This window comes from Mustela putorius, unplaced genomic scaffold (genome assembly GCF_011764305.1).
Source record: "Mustela putorius furo isolate JIRA1106 unplaced genomic scaffold, ASM1176430v1.1 tig00003909_pilon_pilon_pilon, whole genome shotgun sequence".
NCBI classification, from domain to species: domain Eukaryota; kingdom Metazoa; phylum Chordata; class Mammalia; order Carnivora; family Mustelidae; genus Mustela; species Mustela putorius.
In genome coordinates this window covers 39,073,595-39,093,197 of record NW_025422057.1, presented here as the reverse complement: position 1 = coordinate 39,093,197, position 19,603 = coordinate 39,073,595, and the positions used below count along the sequence as shown (strand labels likewise).

Below are 19,603 nucleotides of genomic sequence, written 5' to 3'. Positions count from 1 at the left end.
ATAATCCACTGGCCAAATCCAGCCCATGGCAAATTTTCGTAAAGTTCTTGAGTTACTGTTTTATAATTTTATTTAATTCATTTAATTTTTAGAAGATTTTATTTAAGAGAGAGAGTGAGAGTGTGAGCACTAGTGGGGGAAGGAGCAGAGGCAGAGGCTAAGGGAGAAGCAGACTCCCTGATGAGCAGGGAGCCTGATGTGGGGCCAGGACCCTGGGATCATGACTTGAGCCAAAGGCAGACATTTAATCACTGAGCCACCCAGGTGCCGCCTGCATTTTTAAAACAACCTTTTAAAGTTGTAAAACAGAGGCACCTGGATGGCTTAGTTAATCATATGCCTTCACTCTCTTGCTGTGTCTCTGCCAAAAAAATAGTAAAATCTCAAAAAAATTAAAAACAATTAAAAGTGCAGCAGACTGTATGCGGCCTACCAAACCTAAAATATTTGCTTGACGCTGCTATGGATTTGAGTCTGTGTCTTGTATATTGCATGTAGTTGGGTATTGATTTTTAAATTATCCTGGTCATCTTTGCTTTTAGTTGGATTTTTTAATCCTTAAAGTATTTGATGTAATTACTGATATGGTTGGCTCTGTGCCTGGCATTTTATTATTTGATTTGTCCTCTGTGTTTTTGTTTCTCTGTTCCTCTTTTTTTTTTCCTTTCTTTTAAATTATTTGTAGATTTTTAGAATTCCATTTTAAGTCATCTCAGTTTTTAGCTATACTTATTTATATTATTTTAGTGGTTGCTCTAGAGGTTATAATCTACCTACTTACAATTTCACAAACTACTTAGAATTAATATTGTACCCCTTGATAGAAGATGTAGAAACCATGTGCCTGAAATAGTCTTTTAACACCCATTGTCTTTGATGCTATCTTCCTGTTGTGTTTACATGTATTATAAATACCACATGACAGTGTTATAATATTTGCTTCAAATAATGATATTTATTTTAAAGGAAGGAGGAGGGGAGAAAGTCTCTTACATTTACCAAATATCTACCAATCTGATACTGCCCTGTCCTTCCTGAGGATCTGAGTTTCCATGGGAGCATTTCTTGTAGATCTGCTGGCAATAGATTCTCTTTATTTTATTGTACCTGGAAATTTCTTCATTTCATTATCATACTTGAGAAATATTTTTGCTGGTTATAGAATTCTGTGTAGCTCTTTCATTCTTTGTCTCTGAAGTATGGTTTTCTTTGTATTTATTCTGCGTGGGCTTAGGTTTGGCTGAGCTTCTTGAAGCTATAAATTTGTATCTCACCAAATTTGGGAGATTTTTGGCCTTTATTTCTTCGGATATTTGCTCTGCCCCATCGTCTTTTACCTCCCCTCTCCTTCTAGGACTCCCAGTGACATGGAGGTAAAACCTTTTGATATTGTCCCATAGATCTCTGATGTTCATGTAAAAAAAAAATCTTTTTTTGCTTCAGATTAGATCATTTCTATTGATCTGTTTTCAAGTTCACTGATTCCTTGCTCTCTTGTCTTCTGTTCTGCTAGATTATTTTTTTCCAGATATTTTTAGTTAGAGAATTTCCATCTGATGATGATTCTTTTTCTTCCTCTTCGCTCTCTTCTTCTTCTTCTTCTTCTTTACCATGTATAGTTCTCTGCTAAGATTTCCTATCCTTTCATGAATTGGTAATATATTTCTTTTAACCCACAAAGCACAGGTATAAAAGCTTCATTGAAATCATTATCTATTGATTCCAGTATCTGTGATATCATATACGATCAGTTTCTCTTGGTTACCTTTTCCCTTGAGAGTAGGTCACATTTTCCTTCTATGTTGAATAATCTTGGATTGTGCCCTGGGTATTGTGAATATCATTTTGTAGAGATTCTGAGTTCTCTTCCATTCCTCTGAAGAGGACTTTTTTTTAAGCAAACAGTTAACTTGGTTGAGCTGAGACTGAAAACTGTTTAACAAATCTTGCTTTAGTGGTTTGATCCTCAGTTGAGCTATTTGCAGCTGGCCACATGCATGCTTGGCTTAGGGGTCAGCCAGAGGTTTAGACAGAGTTTGTGCACAGAGGGGTTTTCCCTGTCTTTAGCCGTGCTGGGGTGTGCTACTAAATACCCAGCTGCGGGGGAATGGGCAAGGCCAAGGGCCAGCTGCAGAGAACATAATTAACCAATAGCTCCAGCTGCCACAGCTTTGGATCTGTTGTGACCTTCATGCCAAGACCATTTTTGTCCTTCCTGCCTGATGCAAGATTTCTGTAATGGGCCACTTTTGTTTGAGGACTCCACATTAGCTGAGTGAGGCTTTCATCGAGGTGCCCTGCGGTCTGGAGTCTACCCAGACCTTCCTTCCCTTCCTGGTTGTACCCACAGGATCAGGCCTGCATCATCACTCCTGCCTGCTCCTCTTCCTTCCTTTGCTCACAGGCCTCGCAGCTTCTAAAGGTTGGTACGTTGGCCCTCGCAGGAACATGGAGCTGAATGAGTGACTTTACCACGACTGTAAGATTATGGAGTCCACCACCAAGGTCACTTATCAGTGTGGGCAGTTCTCAGAGGGATGGTAGGGAGTCCGGGGCAGTAAATGTCCAGGCCTCACTCTCTCTAGTCCCCACCCCAGTGCTCAAGTTTCCTCAGAGGGACTTGTGGCTTCAGGAGCCTTCTCCTGCATGACCTCTCCCATGCTTTATGGGCCCTAGTGGAAGTCTTTGTCCTAGACTTAGAGTCTGACCTAGCACGTTGGGTACATCTTCCAGAAATTCTGGAGACCCTGGTGATCTGATTCTGAAGCCAGGAGCTGGGGATATAGGTTGGGTAAGTGTGTACAGGAGGACATAACGGATCGTCATGCCCAGGCTCAGGGCTGGCTCTGCTTCTTGGGTGTGGGGAAAGAAACGCACTTTACAAGTCAGTTTAAGTCCTCTCTTGCAGCTCCCATATAGTGCCTAGAACCTGCCAGGTGCCTTGTAGGAGGGAAATGGGAGAGCAGCAGGCTGGTGCCTCGTACCACAAGTAAGGTGAGTTCCTTGTCCTTCGTGGGCTTTGGGCCCAAGGGAGAGACGATGTGGGAAGAAAACAACAGAGGTTCGGACAAAGCCCTGGGCCTGGAGGGGTGGTGGTGGGTAGATATGAGAATCAAAGATGCCTCCCCAGGCTGGACGATATTAAGGATGTGTTCTGAAGAAAATGTAGGAGCTTTCTGAGGAACGAAGAGGAAGAACCACCTTCTGTCTAGACTGGGCTTTGTGGGGTTGGTGGGTGGAGCTTTTGCCGAGATGGAATCACAGTGATTATGGTATTTTTTTTTTTTTCTTTCGGTCGTGAGTGGGGATGTGAGCTGTTTGGGGTGCCTGGAACATAACATGCAGGCAGATGTTTGTTTTAAATGTGCTCCTTTACTTTTAGGATAACCAGTTCATTCATTCAATAAGGATTTATTTGGGCATCTACTATATGCAGGAAATTGGATGAAGCATAAATCAAAGAGAATCATTCCACGCCCCCCAGCAAGAGCAGATTGGTCCTGACTTCTCACCGCTCCCAGTGGAGAAGTGCTGAGCGAGGCCTAGGGCAGGAAGCGACATTGTCCTGCTCTGAATAGGACAGATCCCTGCCGTGTGCCCACTGTGGTCAAAGTATGGGATTCACTAAAGATTGAGGAACAAACTAGAAAATGCACTGAAGCTGAGGCATAACATGGCCCAACCTGGAAGTCTTTGGTTTGAAGCCAGTCATCCTGGGCCCTGAAGAGCCGGGGCAGTCTCTGGAGAGCAAGCGGCCAGGAGGTCTGCCCTGGGGGCCACCTGTGGGCCTGCCTACCTGGGCAGCCTGGAGTCTGGGTGCTGAGCTCAGCTTCGAGCAGCTGGCCATTTGCACATGAGCCTGGCTCGGGTGGCCACTTAGATGGCTACACTATTGGGAATCCGGTCTGGGGACAAGTAGTAATACGGCAGCTTCTTCTTCTTGTTGCGCTCGGCGATCACACTGACGATGGTGTCAAGGTTCTTGCGGAATCGGGCCATGGCCTCTTTTACAGGCTTCTCGATGAAATGCTCTTCTGGGTACATGCCCAGGAACAGCTAAGGGCCGAAACATAGACAGGTTAATCTTTGCCGAGGTGATGCAAACTGACAGGCCTTGTCTCACCCCCAGAGACCATCCCTGGGGAAGTGAGGAAGCATGTGCTCATTTCCCCTTCTCCAGCCCCTGCTGAGAGTACCCCAAGAATGCCCCCAGTCTGGGGTCTCAGATAAATGGGAGAAACAGCTGCCCTGTGTGGGATGGTGCAGGCGCAGGGGGGCTATGGCATGTGGGTGGGCGGCGGTCCGCTCCTGCTGGGCCCTGTCCTCCAAGGTGCTCCCGCCTTCCTGTCTGGGCTCTGGGCAGCGGGAGCACGGGGGCCAGCGCTAGCCTCTCCAGCCTGGGGCAGCCCCCGCCGGGCCCTGTTGTGGTGCTGTGCCCATTTCCACACTCACACAGATGTCTCCAAATCAAAACTAGATCTGTTTTTTCAAAACTATGGGATTGTTAAAACTGGAAAGTTTCATAGCCAGGGCTAGCAAGGCTGGGATTCGGGATTAGTTTGTGGACACATCGGTCTCAGTGGTCTCTGACCCAGAAATTCCTCTGCGAGGAGCACGTCATCTGGCCCTCCTGAACACTTGTGCAAAGACACATATACAAAGATGTTAGTGAGTCAGTGGGGACATTAGCAAAGTCCCCAAAGCAGCCTCAACACCCCCTAAAATGCCCATGGGTCTGGGGCTGGTTGAACTGGCAGTCATTCTGTGTGACACTGAGCTAATGCCATGGGGTTGCATCTGAGATGCCCAGCTTTGACCCTAGGTTCAGTAAGGTGTATGTGCATGGGAGTGTCTGGCAGGATACCCAGTTGTCCCCTCTGGGTGGTCACCAGTGGAGCAGAATCCCTGTGCTCTCCTGCCCCTCCCCCACCCCGAGCTCCATCCAAGCACAGGCCTGGGACCCCCTAGGCACCTCCAGCCTTGGAAGTCAGAACAGGTGTCTAGCCCAAGCCCTTAATCGCAAAGGCCTGAGAGGGAGGAATGGGTTAAATCTGGGCACCCCGCCCCTTAGAGGGGGCAGAATGTCTCCCCTGCTCACCTCATTTTCTTGGAACTGGCTTAGTGCCCACACTGCACCCAGATGCCAGCAGGAGCGGCCACGGTCTGGCAGAGTATCCACAATCTGTTCGATGGTGACCACACCTTTGGCTGTTGGTGGTGGGGCCCGCATGGTTGGGGGGGCATTGGGAATCCAGGAGCACCAGTCATACTGCAGGGGCAGCCGCAGACATGGTTGGGCCCCTCGTCAGCCAGCTGCCACCCCCCGCCCCCACAGCAGGCCATCCTCTACCTGCCCCACAGAGGGAGCAACCACCCAGACACTTTCCACCCTCCTTCCCATCACCAAGACCAGCCCCAGAAGACTAGAAAGAGGGGCGGCTCTGTCTGGGCCCATCAGCAGCAGTCAAGGTAAGGTGACTCTGGCAATGTCCCGCCCTGCCTTAGCCCACCTGGCCAAAGTTGACTGCTGCATGCTGGGCTGAGGCTGTGAAGATCACTACCGTTAGGTACTCCGACAGCTTCTCTCTGGTCTTGATGGACTTGGGGAAACCTAGGGCAGAGCCAGGGGCTTGCTGAGGCCCCGACCCCGGGGGGACAGAGGGTGCAGTGGACCGATGACCCACAGATACCCTCCCCCCACCCTTCCCCCAGTCCCTGAGTTCTCCCATATGAAGACTTTGGGGGCCCATGCACAGGCAAGACACTGGAAGGGGACAATAGCCCAGTGTTCCTGAAATTTCCGGCCCTGGTTCTCAGTGGCTACAGAAAGTCCCTGACTTCTGGCTACAGAAAGTCCCATGAGACATATACTGGTGGGCAGGGGTCTCTTGGGAGCTCTGGCCCCAGCACCAGGTGCTAAGGTGGATGCCTTGGGCCAGTGCTGCCCAAGGAAAGTCAGAGGTGCACGGAAGAGCAGAGCCTGCCAGGAGGAGAGTGGAGGCGGTCTGTACCTGAGGTCTTCTTGCCCCGCATGCCGTACACGTACACATCATTCACGAAGTCCTGCAGCTCCTGGTCCTCTGCCACCACCTGGTCACTCTCGTAGTAGATGCCTACCACCTCGGCTGTGAACCTGGCTCAGGAGGAGGGGCCCAGCTAGGAGTGGGTGACCTGGCCAGGATCTGCAGAGCCGGGCCCCTGGGCCCCAGGGAAGGGTTCCACTGGTGACCCTGTGACTTACTCCTTAATGTCCAGACCTGGGTCACTCATTCCTGCCCCCACCCACATACCTTCCTCTGTCTCAGGGCCCTGACAACGGAGCCATGCCCTGGCCCGCTAAGTCAGTGGTCCAGGCCCCTGGTCTGGCCTGCCAGTCAATGCCCTGGTCCTCTCCTCCTGCAGGACCTCTACTCATTTTGCAGAGTGGGTCCCTTGGCCCCAGAAGGCACTCACGTCTTGATGGCCTCCCACACCAGAAGCCCGTCATCCCGATAGAAGTAGTTGGGAATATCCTCTGCGCTGTCCATTCCCCGAGCTTTGATGGCCTCAGGGAAGCACAGGGAGGTGTAGGTCAGGTCCTGCATGGCCTTCTGCACCATCTGCACGTGCCCTCCGCCCCCTGTGGCGTTGGCCTTGAGTGGGAGGGGAGAGAGCATGAGCTGAAGCTGGCCGTCCCTGGTCAGCCTTCTCACCCAGAGCTCACCATGAGAAACTGTGAGAGGATGCCTGGGTAGCAGGGAACACGGACAGGCAAGCCCATGTCCTGGGGGTTGAGCAGGTGGGGTAGGAGGGCTGTTTAGTTCCCTAAACAGCAGCCCACAGAAGATGTTAGGGAGGCCCCATCTAATGCGAGGGGTTATAGCCGAAGGGTGTGTGCAGGGACTGTGGGAGGGCAGGGCTCATGTTCTGAGTACAGGCTGCCTGGAGTGCAAGCACTGCAGTGATCTGAGCTTTGGGCTCAAGAAAGGGGCAGATAGCAGCCCCGAGGGCCACACAACTGTTGAGGGCCTGTGTTTGCTTAGGTGAGGGTGGGAGAGATGCACAGGAGGCATCCTGGTCCCCATCCCAGCACACACGGTGGCTGAGCATTCAGGCCACAGGACCTTGTAAAGGATGACTTGGGTACTGGAATGCCACAGGTTGGTCCACAGGGTCGTATGACCCAAGCTGGAGTGATGGGAGTTGCTCCCTGGACTTTGTTTGGATGGGAGAGGATGGTCCCTGCGTGGGGACATGAGCCTGGTGCTCCCTGGGATGAGGTCCCATTCCCCTCCCATGGGGGAAAGCCTGTCCACAGAGCCTGACTGGGGGAATGGGGTCCGCACAGTTTAAAGAGTAGAAGAGAGTGCCAGCCAGTGCATTTGTCCCCTGGGGCCATTATTTGAGTCCCTGAGTCCATTTTGGGAGGGGTTGGAAGCCCCTCACCTCTGTTATGTTCTGGGTTTTGAGAGAATACACTTCTTTTCCAGCTTCAGCTTGTTTGGCTTGGGCTTGGTTATCTGCAGCCCACGAGGGGGCTCAGCCTTACTGATGAGCGGGCTGCCTCACTAACGGTGCTGGGAGAGGAGGAAGGGCAGGACAATGGCTGCCTGGAGGCTCCGGGCTTAGCAAGGCCTCAGGGGTCAGAAAGGGCAAAGAGCTGCCTGGGAGTACTTGAGGGATGGGTAGGGGTTAGACCCAGCTGAGGGGAGGGTAGGAGTGTGAGCCCAGAAGTGCAGAGGGTGGGTGGTAGTGCTCCATGGGGAAGCAGAGCAGGAGGGGAGGAGTGGGGGCTGGAAGGCAGAATCCACAAGCATAAGCCAGAGGACGGGGGAGGAGGAGGGTACAGGGGTGACACAGGCCATGTGAGGAAGTGCAGAGAAGCAGACAGTGCATGGATGGGGAGGGGGCAGGTCACCCGTAGAGAAGGGCCAGACTGGCCAGAGGACCTGGGGAGCCTTCACTCTGAGCACCTCCAGACCCCCACCCTTCTCAGGCACCCACCGCCACCCTGGTGCCCAGATGCCTGACTCCTGAGAGGAAACCTGGGCTGGCGGTGGAGGTTTGGAGAGGCAGGGCCATGCACAGAGGTGGACGAGAGGTGCCCACCTTGTCAAAGAGGCCATACTCGCAGATGAGCTGCTCGCGGGCCTTGGTGTTGATGGCGATGGTGAACCGCACGTGTGCCACCAGAAGCTGCGGGGAGGAGCAGGAGGAGGCCTCAGAGAAGGCCTGGCCAGGCCTCCTGACCAGGGCTGCACCCCCCGCGTGCCCCAGAGACCCCCAGCACCCTGCACCCCAGTCCGCTGAGGAGGGGTGATGCCAGGGCTAAGGAGGAGGTGCAGGTCAGGTGAGCTGCTGGGGGGCCTGGGGACCGCCACTTTGACGCTTAGCGACCTGATAATGATGAAAATGATAATAGCCAGGCCTTGTATAGAGCTGAACTATGTGCCAGGTAGTATTTTCAGCTCTGGAATTTGTTAACTCTTGGTTCTGACGGGAATCCTATGAGGCAGGTGTCCTCTTCAATACCTGCTGCATGGATGGGGAAACAGGCCCAGAGCCTGCTGTGTCCCAGGAGTCAGTGCCAGCGAGGTTCAGGAAGAGAAGGGCAGTGATGGTGGCACCTGGGATCAGACCAGGGTCACATGGACGTCATCTGCCTCTTCAACCTCTGCTCCCAGGCCAGTGAGGCCCTGTCAGGCCCAGGCCTCGTGTCCTTAGGAACCAGCAGCCTCAGAGCTGTAGTACCACCACCTGAGCATCCCTAAGGGCCCCTCTCTGCCGGCTACTCCTGGCCCCAGCCCTGTGGGGGTGTCAGGGCCCCGCCCCCCTCCCTCTGCCACCCCCCACCATGTGCCAATGCCCTCCTTCACCTGCTGAGGGCACGGGTAGCTTGCCGTACCTTGAAAATGGGGTGAACGGCGGGCAGCTGGCGGTACAGGGCAATGCCGAAAACTTCAGATACCAGGTGTGTGCGCAGAAGGTGGGTGATGGTCTGGTGGACGTGGAAGTCACTGGAGCGCACCCAGATTTTGGCCAGAAGCCAGTCATATTTTGCATCCGAAGGGAGGAAAATCGGGTTTTCATCTCCTGGGATTTGGTTGAGCTGATAACATTGGAGAAAGAAAAATACGTGGTAATATTTTGCTCTATATATGAAAGCCTGGCATCTCAGAAAATTCCAGAAGAGTCCAGATTTCCTAAACAGTGGTCTTGGAGTCATAAACGGATCATGGAGGAGGGCAGAGGGTCTAGGGTTTGCATTTCCCACCCCAGTGACGACACCTACTAGCTGTAGGACACTGGGCACCTGAGCCTCTCTGAACTCTGGTTCCACCATCGGCCACACTTTTTACTTACCTCCCAGAGTGACGGCAAGTGACTAAGATGGCCCAGTGACTAAGATGACCAGCTTAGGTGCTTAGAGTGTGTTGCTCTGCTCTTCCACTCCTGCCCCCATCTTTCTCGCCTCCCTTGCCTGCTCTCTCCCTCCTGGATTCTTCCCACTGCTCTGACTGCTGCTTGTCCACATACGTTCCCCTCCGCCCTTGTTCCCTTAGTGTTGCTGTTCCCCAGGCTTGGGCTGGTGCACCTGACTTCCCTTCTTGCCCTCCGGTAGCTCCTCCAGTTCCAGGGCTCTAAGATCCTCAGGATGCAGTGACCTAGGTCCCTGTCACTTGAGCCCAGTCTTGTAGCCAGCTGCTTCCTGTCGGAGAAACAAAGCTTGCCTTTGCCTTTCCAGTTTCAACTCCACATTGGGGCCAAGGTGACTTTTTTTTTTTTTCTGAATGCAAATCATGTTATGTCAATCTCCTCTTTGAAACCAGTCACTTCTTAATGCCAGAAAAGAAAGCCCCCAAAGTCCATGATCTGGCCGCTGTCATCTCTGCAGAAGTAGCCCTACGTTTGGCCCTCCCTGCCCACCAATTCCTTGGTCCCTAGCTTTGCCCATGACAACAGCCATTAGCCTGCATAGCTTCTGGACTCGACAGTGTGAGGTCTTGCGAGCGCTGTCATTACCTCCTCTTTTGGAGGAAGACAGGGAGCCTTGGAGGGGTGAACATTTAGGATGAGAAGGAATTATCTGGAGTGGAGGAGCAGCATTTGGGCTGGAGGAACTGTAGGCTGGGGTGGGCTGAGGTGGGCAGGAGCTGGGCTGCCCCTTAGGCTCTTCGGAGACCAGTGTAGCTGCACAGTGACCAACTGAGGAGGACAGCTGTCCGGGACCGTGGGGAGGGGCCAAATCCAGTGGACTCCTTAAGGTCATGGTAAGTATTTTGGAAGGTAATTTCCCTGTCTCTCCTTTGAACATAGTGTTGTCCAGTAGAAATCTAGTACAAGCCACATATGGAATGGAGTGGCCTGTTCCAGGCCTGTCATGCTCTGGAACATGGCCCTGTGGCTGAGGACACCCTCTGCTGTGAGGGGCCCTGCCTGTACTGTCTCTTTTAATCCTCACCAGCACCCTGCAAGGCAGGTATTCCTGTCCATTTTACATAGGGGGAAACTGAGGCTCTGAGTGGTTGCACAGGTCTCCCAAGCCACAACAGTGGGTAAACATCTGAGCTGGGATGGGGCCTGGGCACTGCCTTCAGCCCTTCTCTTCAACTCTCACTGCCTAGTCCAGACTCTCCCTTGCTTTCCTCCTGGAACTCTCCACGGCCTCGAAGGCCATGCCCATGCCGGCTTGGGCCTTCCCCTCTCCTACCCATCGTCCCGTCCCCCCCACTTCTGTCCAGGCTCAGGGACACTGTGGGAGTCCAGAATGTACCCTGGACAACTTGTTTTTGTTTTTTAAATTTGTGTTTTGGTTAACAAAGTAGTTTTTTGTTTCTGATTAGAAAAAACAATTTTGGTCACTTCAGAAGAGCGTATTAATAAATAATCTCATAATCCAGCTCTTGGTGTATGTGCATATTAACCTGTTCAATGTTCCATAAGTCGAACACTGCTATAATAAATGCCTCTCCCTTCTGTCTCTTGCTCACCTGTGCCCCAGCCAGTCCATCCCAGTGCTCTCCACTGGTGAGGCTATGTCCTTCTGCACCTCCCCACTCCCGCAAGTACTGTCTTGTCAATGGTGTGCCGCTTCCTAAATTTCGTTTGCACAGAGGAGATGCGATGATCTCTGCCCGATGTCCTTTCTTCTGCTTTGTTAGCTCACTGTGGAAACCCTTCAGGTCTGCTGCGATACATCAAGTTCATTCCTTTTAAAGGTGGTGCAACAGCTCATTGTCTGGACATAAGAGATTTCATTCAATCAACCCTCTGCTGCCTTCAAATGGTCTTTTGTTTGTTTTCCTGCCATGAGCGATGCTTGTGATGCCCTGTGAGGGCTTGCATCTCTATGGTCTCTGTGGACCGGGCGCTAGAGGACAGGCTGCTGGGCCTGGAAGGGCTGTTCTAGGAGAGAGTGTCCCACTCTGTGCTCCTCCAGCTGGGGGACACCTGTTCTGTGATGCGGGTGCTCAGTCCTGGCCCTGAGCCCCATCACCCTGGCTTCCCTGCCTGCCGGGAAGCCTGCTTCTCCCTCTCCCACTCCCTCTACTTGTGTTCCCTCACTTGCTGTCTCTCTGTCAAATAAATAAATAAAATCTTTAAAAAATAAAATAAAATCTGTGTTTGTAACTTGGATTGGTCTTCAGCTTTCTTTGGGAGTCTGCCTGTTGGGGTGCTTGGCATGAAGGTTATGCCGGCTTCCCAGAACGAGATCCGGAGCTGAATCCTGTGAAACAGCTCGGCAGGTGTCCGCTGGGTAAACGCTGACTGGAGCTCAGCTGCTCAGTTCCCAGGCCCCTCACCCCACTAGACGTTCAGTCAGCTTCCCAGGTGCTTATATGGATATTGGCCTATTTTCTACAATTTCTTCTCATAATTTATATTTTGCCAGGTTTTTACCCATTGCTTCCAATTTAAAAATTTGATGCCATGCTATTACTTTTAAAGAAAACAAATACCCTTGTGATTATGTCTTATTCCTAATCTTATGTATTTTTGGTTTTTTCTTTCGATTTTCTTGAACCTTTCAAAGAACCAAAGTTTGGATTTATTATTCTTTTGGTTTTATTTTCATGGTTCTTCATAGTTTGCAAATGTTGCATTTTTAACAGAGGGAAGAGATTCAGGAACATTGTGACTTGCCCAAGGTCCCACGTCTGCTAGCAAGTGACAGAGCTGGGACTGAAGCCAGGCCCCTGACTCCAGGCCACTCCAAGAATTCTCTGGAGGACAGGCTGCTTCAGGGTGCCTGCCACTGGTAAACGTCTCCTTCCCTCAGGTCTCTAAGTCCTCTTTGCTTTTTTCCCCATCTCATGTCCCTTTACCTTTAGCTTCAGTTTCTTAAGCACAGAGCTTCTCTCTGCTAGGCTAGGAATTCCTCTGGGGGAAGATGTGCCCGAGACCAGGAGCCTGGGAGATCATGAACTCTGGAGCCAGACAGCCTGGCACTAAGCCCCACTATGCTGACTGTGCACCTGTGTCTGTCCTCTATTCTGCTGGACATGACTCATGGCAGTAGTCCCTGACCTCAGAGCCTTGTCATGACAATGATATAACTTGAGCCAGGTCCTAGTCTGGAACCCTGATGACCACATGTCTCAGAATCCAGAAGTTTTAGGATTTTAGCAGTGCATATACTTCATTTGGTGACACCTTTCTCCCCCTACACCAGGTCCGGGGCAACACACTATTTTACAATCAAATGCATCAGTACTTCTCTCTGATGCACATGCATACCACACTGGGTGCGGTGAAGCTTCTAAACAGTCTTTCCTTTTGGTTCAGAGCAAGTTTTGCTGCCAATGAATTTGGTGCACACTTTTGAAAAACCTAGCAGTTTTAGGACTTCTTAGATTTCAGAATTGAAGGTAAGGGATTGTGGACTGTGCAGGCTAACCTTTGGGACAGTCTTGTCATGGGGTTAGCACAGGGCAAACCAGTGGCTCTTATGCCCATAGCACTCAACGCCTGGTTCACAGCTGGCTCAAAGTCAAGTCTGCAGATGGCTTGTCCATCTGTCCCCCACAGGGGCCCCTAGGCAGCAGCCCTCTTCACAGACCTACACCTGGTCCTGTACTGGGTGCTGCCTTCCCACTGTCTGCACACCAGTGGTCACAGAGTGCTTGGTGCTCTGAGGAAGCAGCAGCAGGGAGTGGGAGAGAGGATGCTCTGCCCCTGCCTCCATTGACCCGAACTGCTCCTCTTTCTCTTCCATCTTCTTTGGTAGAAACAGAACCCCTGGGCGCTAGAAGGCAGCATTGCAGCATTGGCCCCTTCCTGACCCCAGCCTCCATGGTGTCCCCTGGTGGCCTCAGTCTATAGCTCATCTCACAGCCTCACCTGCCAGACCCCTTTTGATGTTCTGACTTGGGGCCCCTGGTCAGGATGCTGGGAGGGAGCAAGGTGGGTCGTATGTTATCCCAGGGCAGGTGCTCAGCAGGAATCTGTCAAGTGTATTTTGGGGAGGGGAGCCCTTCCTGCTGCTTGGGGCCAGCTCTTCCCACCGCTGGCAGGAAGTCCTAAGTTCTTGTTTTTCCTATCTACCTGGCACAGCCTTCAGCTTTCTGCACCCACCCTAGGAGATGTGAAGCAGAGTGGTTACCTTCTTCTGGAGGTTCAGGTGGAGACACCCAGGAAACTCCCTGCCAAGCCCTTGCTGCTGAGGGCAGAGCTATCCAGGAAAGGAGCAGGGTGATGGCCTACCTGGATGGCAATGGGGACAATCTTGTTGGCCAGATTCTTGTACAGCAAGCAGATGGGTGCTGCCAGGAACTGCAGGGTGCAGGGGTCTGTTTTGTTGGCATCAATGCCATCCAGCAGCTCAAAGTCCACGATGAAGATGTTCCCTTGCTGCAGGAGGCAAGAGGAAATATGGCCGCGTCAGCCTCAGACAGAGATGGACCCAAGAACCAGGCCCGGGGGAGGGAGAGGTGGCTTTAGAGGCTCCTAACATCTGATCGGAGCTCCAAATGGACAGTTTTGTTCTCTGACTCTGGGCTGATTCGCATCCAGAGTATTCAGAGGTTGTGGCGGTTTTCTGGTGATGTGAAGGAATGGCAGGGGCCTGGTCTGCATGTGTTGTCCCTGGAAGCTGTGTTGCCTTCATGCAAGATGCTGGACGACGCCCTAGAGCGGCAGCATCATAAGGAAGCAGAGAGGGTGCAGACTAGATAGACAAGAATGCAAATTCTGCAGAGCGCCGCCGCCGGCCTGCACTTACATGGTGTCACGACATGTCACCCTTGGGAGAAGAAATGGGGCCGGCTCTTCGGGGGTGGAAGGTTCTGCAGGGGCATCTGCAGGGGCAGGGGTCTGCAGGGTCCTGGGGGGGGGGGGGGGGGTCCTTAGGCCTTGGAGGAGGGTACACTCTTTGGGGTCAAGAGGGATTGTGTCCCTCGTGTGTTCTGCAGCCTGGTCTGAGGCTGGTGGCAAGGTGGGGTAACTCGGTGAAAATTCATTGATCTTGGTGACACTCCTGATTCGGGCTCTTTTTCTGGGGTTGTTATACTAAAAAAAAAAAAAAAAAAAAAAAAAAAAAAAAAGCCATGTGTCTGGGATGTAGGGAAGGGAGAAAGCCACTCTTCACGGACTATAGATTAGTCTTCTACAGGGAGCCCAACCTGAGAGCTGTGAGTGCTCCTTTCTTTTTCTTTTTCTTTTTTAAAAGATTTTATTTATTTATTTGACAGACAGAGAACAGAAGCAGGCAGAGAGAGAGGAGAAAGCAGGCTCCCCACAGAGCAGAGAGCCTGATGCGGGGCTCAATCCCAGGACCCTGGGATCATGACCTGAGCTAAAGGCAGAGGCTTTAACCCACTGAGCCACCCAGGTGCCCCGTGAGGGTTCCTTTCTTAAAGCTGGGGCCTGCTCAGGCCAGAACTTGAAGAATTTGGGAGGATGGGGTGCTTCTTCTAAAGCTTTTCTCATTTAAAGCAAGTAATGGATGTTACCAGAGGGGGTGGTCCCCGATGCGGCAGAGCTGGGTCCACCAGTGCTCAGGTGAGATGTGTGTCACAACCCTGCAGAGGGCGTGCTGGACCACCCAGCACAAGCCTTAGGAATCCCCCTTAGGGGGGACCGAACATGGGACAGGAGCTAAGGGCCTGGTCACCATCTTCCTCCTTTTTCAGCTTGAGGGACCTTGGCAGTCACCTGGCACCAGTGATGAGCTCTGCGCTGTCTGTCTGCAAAGTGTGTGAGGAAGGGGTAGAGAGGACGGAGTTTGTGCCCACCGCTCATCAGGGCAGGAGTGTGGGGAGAAGCTGGTTTCAGGAGAGCATGTGACCGGGCCCCTCAGGATCACCTTGTCAAGAAGGTAGAGGCCTATGGGTTGGGTCACCGGGCTGGGTGGGCTCCTGTGATGGGTTGGACAACTGGACTGTCAGAGTGGACATGACCATCGTGAGTACTGCCCAGGAATGGCTGCCAATCCAATCTCGAGGAGACCCAGGTTAGTTAAGGTGATGAATGCCAGGCTAACAAGAGCCTCTCGGAACCCAGGCCCGGGAACCAGGAGGCCTGGAATTTGGGCCCGTGCCAGGGGCACTGCTCTGTTATCCCAAGTCACCTCCTCTCTCTGGGTCTCAGTTTCATCCTTCTGAAAAGTGAGGGGGGAGACCCTATCTCTTAGTTCTGATGTTCTGGGATTCTGTGCTGAACATCTGGGATTCTGTGCTGTTCTGGGATTCTGGTGTTCTTGCCTGTCTGGTGTCCCTGTCCTCTCCTTTTGGCCCACAGGCTCCATTTTCCTGGCCCTAATGACTGATTCAGGGAATTAAAAATTGTGCTATAGGACGTGGGAGGTGTGTGTAAGAGATGGGAAATGTGTGTAAGGGATGGCATGTAAGAAATAGGTGCTGTGTGTATAAGAGATGGGAGGCATGTGTAAGAGATGGGTGCTGTGTGTGTAAGAGATGGGTAGTGTGTGTGTAAGAGATTGGTGGTGTGTGTAAGAGATGGATGGCACGTAAGACTCTAGTCAGTGGTGGCTATTAGGTTATTGATTTGTGACAAAAACCACAGCTGAGCCTCTAGACCATCACTCAGAGGAAAGGTGGCCATACTAACAAAGATGGTCACAACCCCCAGCCCTGGAGGTGGCAAGGACTGGTAAGCAAAAGCCGTCCGCCGGCCAGAGGGCTATGCAGTCCCTTCCCATTGTACAACTCTGTGGCTCTCGAGCTTGTAGGATTCTCTGGCTTGAAGTGTGGAACCCATAGTCACCAAATCACTGTTCATCTGGCCAGAAATGGAATCTACAAAGGATACCACTGGGTGTGCGTGTGTGTGAGTATGGGCCTGTGTGGGGGCGTGTGCGGCCCTGGTCAGCAGTCCATGTGACCTGTTAGTGTCCTGGGGGCCTGGCAGTCCAGGGTGCAGGGGTTGGGACCATGTGCCCTGGGGTGGGGGATGGTCAGCTGGGCAGGTAGCCCTCTAGAGCCAGGTGGGCAGAAGGTGGATCTCCACAGATGGCATAGACCACCCTTCCCTCACTGGGGCCCCAAGGCAAGCTGAGCAAAAAAGACATGTGGCCAGAAACAGAAGGCCACCTAGACACCTGGGGGCAGGGTACTGTTGTGCTGGCTCTGGTGGGAGAGGCCAACGAACTAGAGAGCCAGGACCATCTCTGGGCCTCAGCTCCCTGCAGGTGAGCCAGAAGGAGGGTTGGGAGGAAGGTGAGGGCAGAAGCAGAAGACACCAACATTTTTAATTAGAAAGTTAAAAATTCCACCCATTTTCTCTCTTTTCCTTGTGCTATTACAAGGCTTGTGGCTTTCTCCAGTTTCCTTACCTTTGCAAGGTTGGTGACAACCCAACAGCCATGTGTGTAAAGCTTCTGTCCCAAAGCCTGGCCCACAACTAGCCCCTACTGAGGGGGAGCTCTTTTAATTAGTGACACTGATGTTGAAAATACAGGCATGCTCCCAGCCCTGAGCACTGAGAATTACCACCATCCCACACTGGACAAGACATTTTCCATAAGTGCCCAGGGAAAGGAGGAGACCTCCTCACCAAGGGCAGCTGATCTCCTCCTTAGCCTGGCAGAGGCGCCTGGAGACAGGTTCGTGAGCACCAGCCGGCAGAAAGTGCTTTCTGCCCCACAAAGCATGACCTAGCCATCTGAGCTGGCCACAGCTGAAGTCATCCAACAACCAGGTCCTACCTCAACCTCCTGCTGCAAGGTGAGCTGCCGCTCCAGGCTGCACTCCACCATCTCTGTGGTCACAGGGAGCTTCTTGGGCAGTTTCGTGCAGCGCCGGATCAACACTGGGTTGCAGCCATTCAGGAACTGGTAGCCAAACATGAGGTCTTCCTGCCAGTGGTTCATGACCCGCTCTAAAGAGGAGAAAACTGTGGCCTTGCCCAAGCTCTGAGTAGCGGCAATCCGGGCTGCAGCCCTTCAGACCCTGGCTGAGGACCAGAGTCCCTGCTGGGTCCCATTCCCCACGTGTTTGCCGACCAGCTGGTCAATCATAATCCCGCTGGCTGTGCCCTATTGCTTGACCCCTCGCTCAGGACATGGCACTACCCTGTTCTCCCTGAGCTGTCCCTGGTGGCTCAGAAGGTTCCTGGGGAATTTCATTCTCAAGAACACCACCAAAAATGGACAAAAGGATTGCACCAAATTAAAAAGTTTCTGGAATCAAGCCCCCACATTGGGCTCTCTGCTCAGCAGGGAACCTGCTTCCCTTCCTCTCTCTGCCTACCTCTCTGCCTACTTGTGATCTCTGTCAAATAAATAAATAAAATCTTAAAAAAAAAGTTTCTGCACAGCAAAGGAACAGTCAACAGAGTGAAAAGAACCTATAGAGCGGCAGACACATGTGAACTGAACATCTGATAAATGGTTCATCTCCAAAATATATAAAGAACCCCATAACTCAATAGCAAAAAAACTAATAAACTGATTAACAAATGGACAAAAGACTGGAACAGACATTTTTCCGAAGAAGATGTACAAATGGCCGGCAGGTATATGAAAAATTGCTTAATGTCACTAATCATCAGGGAAGTGCAAGTGAGAACCACAGTGGGGTACCGCTTTGCACCTGTCCAGATGGCTATCATAAGAACAAGAAAGCAGGGGTTGGAGAAGGTGTGGAGAAACTGGAACCTTGTGCACTGCTGGTGGGAATGCAAAATGTGTGGTCACTATGGATAACAGTAGGGTGGGGTCCCCCAAAATTAAAAGTAGAACTACTGTATGAGCCAGCGATCCCACTTCTGGGCATTTATCCCAAAGAACTTAAATCAGGACCTGGAAGAGATATCTGCACTCCCATGATCACTGCAGCACACTTCCTAACAGCCGAGGTGTGGAAACAGCCCTAAGAAAGGAAGGACACCCTGCAGTTTGCCTGCGTGGGTGAACGCAGAGGACATGATGCTAAGGAAACCCGCCAGTCATGGGGAGACAAATACTATACGATGCCACTGACACGTGGTTGTTAACAGTCACACTCCTAAAGTCAGAATGGTGGTTGCCAGGAGCTGCAGGAGGGGAAATGCGGAGTTACTACCCAATGACCAAGAAGTTTCAGTTAAGCAAGATGAGTATGTTCTAGAGATCTGCTTTATAACATTGTGCTTCTAGGGGAGAGGGGGACTCCAGACCTTCCACCTAAGTTGAAGGGAGAAGGAGGGGAGAAGGAGGGAGAAGGGGGAGCAGAGGGGCCTCCTGGGGAGAAGTCTGCGCAGGGTCTTCCCAGGTGCTTATTTCAACGTTCATTCTTCACCCATCACTCCTGTTTCCTTATCTTTTCTGTTTTTCCTTCCTGGACCATCCCTGATAATTATGTTGCTATTGCAAGTCAACACCTACCAAACATATCCGAGTCCAAGCAAACCCAAGGTTACTTTTCTGTAAATGCTTAAAAAACAAGCTAAGGGACGCCTGGGTGGCTCAGTTGGTTAAGCAGCTGCCTTCGGCTCGGGTCATGATCCCAGCGTCCTGGGATCGAGTCCCACATCGGGCTCCTTGCTCGGCAGGGAGTCTGCTTCTCCCTCTGCCTCTGCCTGCCATTCTGTCTGCCTGTGTTCGCTCTCTCCCTCTCTCTCTCTCTGACAAATAAATAAAAAAAATCTTAAAAAAAAAAAAAAAAACAACAGCAAGCTAAGTTCTGCTTTTACTCTGTTCAGATATACCATAAATGACCGATTCATGTAAATACAAAGTGTGACACTTCTGAGACCTTTGATGACAAAGTGAGGTTGAGGGTGCTTAGCCCTGAGTGCCCAAGGAAGGGAAAGCTCTGGGCGGGAGGGGGACCACTGGGAAACTGCGGGGGCTGTGGCAGGGGTGCGGGCCTGGCCGATGGGGAGGAGCCAGCTGCCATGTGGGAGCAGGGGTGGGGCGGCCCTTTCCTGGTCCCAGGCAAATCTCCCCAGCCCCATGAGAGACCCCGGGAAAGGGGTGTGTACACTCACCAGAAATAGTGTTGCTGATCTTGACAAAGATTTTCTCGAAATCGGCAAAGTCACTCCAGGAAGACTGGAACATGTGCATGAAGCGGTTGATGAACAGGTTCTCCATCCTGCAGACCAGGAGACAGCGTTCCTTCCCCACTCGCACTCACTCTGGCCTTGCCCCACTCCGCACAGCCCCTTCACACTGTGGCCTCCT

The 19,603-nt window shown here is 51.9% G+C and overlaps 1 protein-coding gene across 3 annotated transcripts in view; it reads right to left on the bottom strand.

Moving 5' to 3' along the window:
* Positions 1–3,352: 3,352 nt before the first annotated feature.
* The window catches only part of ALOX5 (arachidonate 5-lipoxygenase), a 43,125-nt gene continuing 26,874 nt past the window's right edge, over positions 3,353–19,603 (bottom strand). For 2 of the 3 annotated variants that reach the window (XM_013063157.2, XM_004765879.3), the window contains exons 5-14: positions 19,408–19,514; positions 17,144–17,316; positions 13,684–13,830; positions 8,885–9,088; positions 8,089–8,175; positions 6,454–6,632; positions 6,012–6,133; positions 5,511–5,611; positions 5,099–5,269; positions 3,353–4,056 (exon numbers count right to left, since the gene is read on the bottom strand). In XM_013063157.2, the coding sequence (XP_012918611.1) occupies positions 3,877–4,056; positions 5,099–5,269; positions 5,511–5,611; positions 6,012–6,133; positions 6,454–6,632; positions 8,089–8,175; positions 8,885–9,088; positions 13,684–13,830; positions 17,144–17,316; positions 19,408–19,514 (1,471 nt within the window). In that variant the 3' untranslated portion in view covers positions 3,353–3,876. The remainder of the gene's footprint in view (positions 4,057–5,098; positions 5,270–5,510; positions 5,612–6,011; positions 6,134–6,453; positions 6,633–8,088; positions 8,176–8,884; positions 9,089–13,683; positions 13,831–17,143; positions 17,317–19,407; positions 19,515–19,603) is intronic. The other variant, XM_013063158.2, reaches the window with a different exon arrangement.